This window comes from Arachis ipaensis, chromosome B08 (assembly GCF_000816755.2).
Source record: "Arachis ipaensis cultivar K30076 chromosome B08, Araip1.1, whole genome shotgun sequence".
NCBI classification, from domain to species: Eukaryota; Viridiplantae; Streptophyta; class Magnoliopsida; order Fabales; family Fabaceae; genus Arachis; species Arachis ipaensis.
Genome location: NC_029792.2, coordinates 110,285,802 through 110,293,801, shown reverse-complemented (window position 1 = coordinate 110,293,801; position 8,000 = coordinate 110,285,802). Strand labels below are relative to the sequence as shown.

At 33.7% G+C, this 8,000-nt stretch overlaps 1 protein-coding gene across 4 annotated transcripts in view; it reads right to left on the bottom strand.

The window, feature by feature from the left end:
• LOC107611975 (protein DETOXIFICATION 43-like) overlaps nt 1-8,000 on the bottom strand; it is an 18,774-nt gene that overhangs the window by 1,181 nt on the left and 9,593 nt on the right. For 3 of the 4 annotated variants that reach the window (XM_021109692.1, XM_021109693.1, XM_021109694.1), the window contains 6 exons: nt 7,728-7,828; nt 7,169-7,332; nt 6,900-7,088; nt 6,222-6,317; nt 5,598-5,719; nt 5,338-5,517 (listed from right to left, as the gene is read on the bottom strand). In XM_021109692.1, the coding sequence (XP_020965351.1) occupies nt 5,346-5,517; nt 5,598-5,719; nt 6,222-6,317; nt 6,900-7,088; nt 7,169-7,332; nt 7,728-7,828 (844 nt within the window). In that variant the 3' untranslated portion in view covers nt 5,338-5,345. Of the gene's footprint in view, nt 1-5,337; nt 5,518-5,597; nt 5,720-6,221; nt 6,318-6,899; nt 7,089-7,168; nt 7,333-7,727; nt 7,829-8,000 lie in introns of those variants that run through there. The other variant, XM_016313832.2, reaches the window with a different exon arrangement.

Below are 8,000 nucleotides of genomic sequence, written 5' to 3'. Positions count from 1 at the left end.
TATTAACACAATAATAAAAATTATTCTATTATATAAATTTAAAACAAATAATAATAATAACTAATAATAATATAATTATTTAATTACCTAAAATCAAGGGCAATTCACTGAATTAAATAAAGTGGACATCCATATTACCATAATACACATTTTGCAAAGTGGATACCAAAATACATTTTTTTCATAAACGATGTAAACCACAATAGGGGTATCGCGGTTTACAAATGAACGTAATCCGTTACAGGGGTGTTGCGGATTACGTTGGAAGGAAAACATCACATAATTCGCGGTAGGGGTGTGGCGGTTTATGTGTGTTTTCCAGACGTGCATAAACCGCTACAGGGGTCTAGCGGTTTATGCTTTAGTCTGTTTTGCCTATAAATACCAAGCAGGATAGGAAGTGGGTCATTTGAGGAGAGTTATTTTCACACTTTCACAAATGGATAGTGAGGAGAGCTTGATGGTTCTAGTCCACTGCTATGGTAAAATAAAAAAAGTAATAGGCATGGTGTTAAGTTCACTGATAAAGAACTGCTGAGCTTTTTTATCCGTTTGACTGATACTTTGTCGGATCTGAAGAGGAACATATTGCAGAAAGCAGGGTTGTGTGGGGCCAAGCTGGTGAAGAAGGTGTTCTACAAGATTCCGATGGCGGTTGTGTCAAGTGGTGTGCAGTATGAAACATTTGTCATAGGGTCGGATGAAGACATGGGGGTCTTGTTTCATTGTCGGTGGAGTCTTTCGGAGGTGAGAATACACGAGTTGTTTTCCAAATTGGAAGACCGTATGGACAATTCCAAGGCGTCAGCGCCAAATCCTCAGTCGATGATGGTGGGGGGTGCTTCTACTTCGATGCTTGTCGTTGCACCTGGTTGTCTCCTAGCTGCACCTTCACTTGTTCTAGCACCGGCAGCTAATTCACCTGGTTTGATTACTGGTCTTGTTGGTGGTGGTGAGCCAGATCATGTTGAGGACGCGATGCGGGAAGATGATTCGGATGATGAGCCCGATCACATATCAGGGGATAGTGAGGAGGAGGCTCCAGTGGCCCCACCTGCACCTCAGGGGCCATCCAGTTCTGGGTCCCACCAACAACCCCTGCATTCCTCGACGCTGAACCTGGAAGCAGCATGTCAACAACCGAATGATGCACACACCTTCGGTTACCAAGGATTACGCGACGTCAATACTTCTGGGAAATTTCAGATTGGCCAATTCTTCCAGACTAAGGAGGAAGTTGTGATGAGTGTTATGAAATCTGATCATCTGAAGTATGTTGGGAGATGCAAGAAGTTTGAAAACGGCTGCGCCTGGATGATTCGTGTGGCACTTTGGCAGTGCAAGGGTAACTGGGAGGTTAGAAGGTATAACGGAGCCCACACTTGCCTGGCCACTTCGATTTCGAGCGACCACCGACAGCTCGATTACCACGTAATTTGTGCGAGGATCTATCTGTTGGTTAGGACGGATGCAGCGATTACCATAAAGGTGTTGCAAGAAACTACTAGGTCAACCTACGGATTTAGGCCTAGTTATAGGAAAGTATGGAAGGCAAAGCAGAAGGCAGTCGCCCAGATTTACGGGGATTGGGAAGAGTCGTATGCAGAGTTGCCCCGGTGGATCCTTGGGATGCAAGCAACGATGGACGAAACTGTTGCTTTGTTGAAGACTTCTCCAGTGCGTGTAGGTGGTGAGATTGATGAGTCTACAGAGTATTTTCATCGATTTTTCTGGAGATTTCCTCCATGCATTGAGGCTTTTAAACATTGCAAGCCACTAATCAGCATTGACGGTACGCATCTGTATGGGAAGTATGGCAGGACTTTGCTGCAGGCTATTGCGCAAGATGGAAACTCAAATATATTGACAGTTGCGTTTGCACTTGTTGAGGGGGAGAATGCTGAGTCGTGGGCTTTTTTCTTATCCCACTTGTGTCAACATGTGATCCCACAGGAAGGGATTCTGGTGATCTCTGACAGACACAACGGCATTAAGGGTGCACTGGAGGTACTAGACAGTGGTTGGAAACTGCCTCATGCATATCAAGCGTATTGCATTCGACACGTTGCAGCTAATTTTGCTCTCAGTTTCAAAGGTCAGGATGCAAGGCGGATGCTCGTGAATACGGCGTATGCCAAGACTGAGGCCGAGTTTGACTATTGGTTTGATATTATGAGGACTGAGAATCTGGCCATGTGTGATTGGACCAACCGACTGGAGTACGATGAGTGGACCCAACACCAGGATGGGGGTAGACGGTTCGGCCACATGACGACAAACATATTCGAGTGTGTTAACTCTATACTAAAGGGGACACAGAATCTTCCGGTTACTGCACTTGTCAAATCCACATATGGGAGGTTAGCAGAGCTTTTTGTCGTCTGAGGATAGATAGCAGAGGCGCAGTTGGGATCAGGCCAACGGTTTTGCCAGGCACTAGTCAAGGAGATAGAGCGCCACTCGAAAGATACGAGGTGCTTCACGGTTACTCTATTTGACAGACAGATAGAACACACTCGCAGGACTTGCCCTCAGCGAGGATCCGCCCCCAGTGCCGACGCATAAGTGTCATTAGGTCGTCATGATTAGCTTACATTTTTCTTTCCTTACTTGTGTTCTTATCCTGTTTTAGTTGTACTTACTGTTAAGTAAAGTTGTACTTGCCGTTCATTTTACGGTGATGTTGTTATTGTTAGCGATTCTCTATGAACTCGTGATTCTTTTGAGTTAATGTGTTCTAATTTTGTTGGTAATTCTATGAGTTCAAGAGTAATTCCAATTAAATCAAAACAGGAACCTATGTTGCATAAAAATTGCAAACTAAACTTTCATCCAACAACTCATCCTCCATGAAAAATGAACTAAGTCCACACTAAAGCATAAACCGCTAGACCCCTGTAGTGGTTTATGCACGTATGGAAAACACACATAAATCGCGACACCCCTACCGCAGATTATGTGATGTTTTCCTTTCAACGTAATCCGCGACACCCCTGTAGCGGATTACGTTCATTTGTAAACCGCAATATCCCTGTTGCGGTTTACATAGTTTATGAAAAAATGCATTTTGGTATCCACTTTGCAAAATGTGGGCTTTTTTACCTATATGCGCATGTAAAATACATTTATTCCCAAAATACGCACGGTTTGAAATTTCTCCTCAAATACGCACTGCCAACTCGTAAGGAGCAAACACGAAATGAAAATAGGAGGCATATCAAGGATGGTGGCCGCGAAATGGCTCCTGGCGTCTGACACAAACCATTTCAATTGCGTCAGCCACGAAATGGAGCACCTCAGCTATGGCACACACGAAATGGCCCAAATGTCACGACAGAAATAAGAAAAATGCACTCACAAAAAAAACCTGTGACTCTCTTTACCTATTTATATATAGAGAAAGAAAAAGAGTGATAGAGATAGATAGATATATATGAAAATGGTGAGAAGAAAGAGTGAGTACAGCCTTTCTCAACAAGAAAGAGGTGTCTCATACACAAAATGTGTATGTGAATAATGCATAATGTATCGTAATAATTAATTTTTTTATATGATTATAAATTATAAATTTCATTTTTGGCAAATAGCTAAATTATTATCTAATAATTTTTAATATTAATTTTAGGGCAAAAAACAGAAATAAATCAAGGGAAAAAATAATTCATGGTATAATTCGAATTACACACAGTAATTCATGGTATAATTCGAATTATGCTGTTAAAAAATTAATAATTTATTAAAAAAATTTTATTGAAAAATTTATTAAAAAATATTAATAATTTAAAAATTAAAAAAATATATATTTTATTTCATACGTTAAAAAAAAGCTAACAAAATATTTAATTACGAGACTTTTTATATTTTTTATCTTAAACAAAATAAATTACAATTCAACTCTTAATCATGAAAATAAATCATCAATGGCTGATCCATCTTGCACTTTTTGTAATTAGAAAAAATTATCATTTTATTTTAGTTAGGATGTGGGTGTGTATAAGAAAGAATAATTAGAAAGTAAATTGAATATTCACTAAACTTGTGTCTTTGTTGTGCAACTTATTTAAAAAAAGTAAAACAATCAATGCAACATGATACATTTATTTTGGGTATACTACTTATATATACAATTCGTGCTCGTCACATAAGAAGTGGACTATTTCGTGTGTGCCATAGCTGAAATGCTCTATTTCGTGGCTGACGTAATTAGAATGATTTGTGTCAGACGCCATGAGCCATTTCGCGGCCACCATCCCTAATATGCCCCCTATTTCTATTTCGTGTTTGTCCCTTACTAGTTGGCAGTGCGTATTTGAGGAGGAGTTCCAAACCGTGCGTATTTTGGGAATAAATGTATTTTACATGCGCATATAAGTAAAAAAGCCCAAAATGTGTATTATGGTAATATTGATGCCCACTTTATTTAATTCAGTGAATTGCCTAAAATCAAGAATAACTTTTTAAATATAAATGAGACCATTAGTATTTAATATTTTTTATAATATATATAATTTATTTACTTTTTATTGTTTTGTTTAATTTTATTTTTTTTATACATTTAATATTATCTTGTCAAAAAATCTTTTACTATAATATTATAAAATGTCAACTTTACAATTAAATATCGAAAAATTATTTGAATATTTTTTTAATAAAAAAAGATATTATTTTATCTATACCTATATATAAAAAGAATTGCAGTTGTTTGATTTGAATTTTTATTTTTCTCACAAATTTTTTGTCCCTCTCACATAATTTTAGTAAAAATTCAAACACCAAAATAAAAAATAATAAAAATTCTAAATTAGTTCATTCGAGTTATACTTTTTATAAATTTGTTAGCTATTGCGTTATTATTCTTTTTTGTATCATATAAAAAATAATCAATAAAAATGTAAATTTACGGATATTAGATGCTTGATCAGGCGCTAATATTAATAATAAATGTATTACTCATGTAATATTACCAAAATATTAAAATAAAAAAATATTCTTAATTAATATACTTTTAAATGTATTAAGTACATTTAGTTATTAAAAACTTGACTTAATATACTCTAAAATTTAAATATCTAAATATAAATATTAATATTTTTTATTATCTTACTATATTATTTTGTCCCCACTTCTAAAATTAGTTAATTGAATGAAGATTACTAATCTTACTATTAGAATCATGTGGTAATGATATGAAATATTATGTGTCAAGCACTATTTTGGTTGGACACCCAAAAAAAAGCACTATTTTGGTCTTTCATTTTTTGTTATGCATTATAGATAGATTTTATTTTTTGGTTTTAGTTCACTAGGCATAAATACTTATGTATTCGTCGATTGAGAGACAACGACTAATGTCTAACCCCATCTGAGTTTATAACATTATTTAAGTAACCGAAGCAATAACCACTTGATGTGATAGGTTTAGTACTTGATAACATACATTTATAGTTTCTGATCGGTTCTATATTAGTGCTTGAATTTTCTTCTTTTTTTGTTTTTGGTGACTGCTTGAATTTTCTTCTGAAAGAACTAAAAGTATTATATGATATATCATGCTTAATTGCATATACATAGATTGCCTAACATGGGGAAGATTTTACCTCCAAAAACCAGCAAACATGCGAAGACTCATGAAGATGGTAAGAGCAATCCAAATTCCCACGAAACCTTTGCTCTTTGAGAGAATAAGTAATGAAGCAACAGTTGCAAATCCCACCATGACCTAAACAAAGAGAATGGCAAAATAATAGTTTGGATTAATCACGCATATATATATACATCGGTTTACGTATGATGTTATTTTGATCATTGGTACACCAATTAAAAAATCTAAAATTAATAATCGATTACAAAATTTATATAATACAAATATTTTATTATTTACTGTGTTTAACTAGGTGAAGGCCGAATAAATAATGACTTGATGGAAGTTACTTTAATAAATGTATTATTAAAATAGGAGAAACTCAGGTACAGTCGACTTCACGTGAGGTTGATAGCTGAGAGTCGTTAGATGATTTGACTGATTTGACTAAATTTTTATCTAACGACTTTCAACTATCAACTTTACGTGAAGTCGACTGCACCTGAGTTTCCACCTATTAAAATATTTAAATGACAAATTTATTAAACCAAAATATTTTACTATAGTGATAGATATTATGAATCAAAAGTAGTATGAAAATGGTAAAACAAAAAGAAAAGGCAAGTGAACTTATTATTACCAAGGAGTATGCAGAATAAGCAAAATCAGAAGCACCATAGTTCACACCATCAAATACAAAGGCCAATGAATTGATTGGTTGTGTAGCAGCAACAAACTGGTAGTGTTGTTTGCAATTAGACACAATAACATGGGAAACATTATTATTGAATCAATGAATTCAGATTATAAGATAAATAATGAACTGCGCGTGATATATGAATTTACTAACTTTTTTATACACTAAATTAATTTTAAAGTTTAATTTTAATGCACTATTAATTTAAAATATTTTGCCTAGTTATCATCCATTCTTTTAAATGATTCGTAATTAATGTAGTTTTAAAATTAGTGATTAAATACCTATATAAAATTATTTTATACTAACACCGTATTAAAATTAAATTGATTAATTTACTAATATATTTTATTATTGTGTAAATTATGGTTTGAGATCTAAATAACTTGCTAATAATAATAAAAGAAAATGAGTGAGCTTAATATGAAAAAAGGGTAAATAAAAAAAGAGGAGTGCAAGGCCATTAATTAGTTATTATTAGTATTTTTAATAATGTAAAATTATATTTAATAATATAAAATTATTCATTTTTTTTATTTATTAAATAATGATCAAATTTTAATTAAAGTTGTTGCTCCAAGACTTTCTCATAAGAAAATATAGTTTTGATAATATATATACCGGAAGGCCTATTCTGATTATGTGCAAAACAGGGATAGTTTTGGAGAAAAGTCCAGCTCCAAAGTACATTCCAATGCCGACAAGAAGAGAGAGAGCAACTCCCAAAACAAACCCCATTTGTAGCGTCCTTGCTGCAGCAGCAATTACTTTCTCATAGTCTTTCTCAGCAAAGGAACATGCTAGAATTGCCTGTGAAATTTAATTATCTAGTTAGTCATTAATACTCATCATCATCATTTATTAAAAGAAAAAGAAGATAATTATTTGACCTGTACGGCAACAGCTAAACCGTCAGCAATAAGGGAAGAAGTGAGCCACACTTGGAGGCAAGTTTGGAATGCCGCCATTGGAATTGCCCCTAATCTTGCTGCCAATGACGATGCCAGCGTGGCACAGAACGATGCCGCTATTACTTTCGCCAATAACATCCCTCCTATCATAATTTAAACATACATTTTTACTCAAATAAAATTTGGATCCATCATTGCAAGTAACATTTAACACAATCCAAAAAAATTATTAAAAATAAAAATATCAAAAATTCAAACTCAGCAAAAATTATTTTTAATAGTCTCTATAGTAAATTTATTTAACAAAAACTAAAATTGACTGCTATAATGTTGATTCTCTAACATTACTCTTATAATTATAGTTTAACATTAAATCGTACCTATTATGCCATAAAATTCCTGCTTTATACTATTGATTTTAAACAAAATAATTAATTTTTAATTTAATTGATTTTAAATCATTTCAAATCAAATGAAAAAATATTTAATTTCAAGCACACCCTTAATTAGGACTAGGTTAGTATGTTCACCACCCTACCATTTTTCAGAAACCTGAAGATCTGCAAATTCTTAAAGCCTGGTGGTAGAAGTACCATTTTTCTGATTAATATCATCCATAGAATCAATGCCATGAAGAACCTAAAACAGCCACCATTTATGAAAAGTTGAAGTTATTGTACGAACAATAATAAACTTGATTAGTTTTATTTTATTTTTTTAATGAACTTTATTAGAATATTACTATATATGTGTTCTATTATTCATTTTTATCGTTCAGTTTCTCTGTTTGAAATTGTATATTAATTTATAT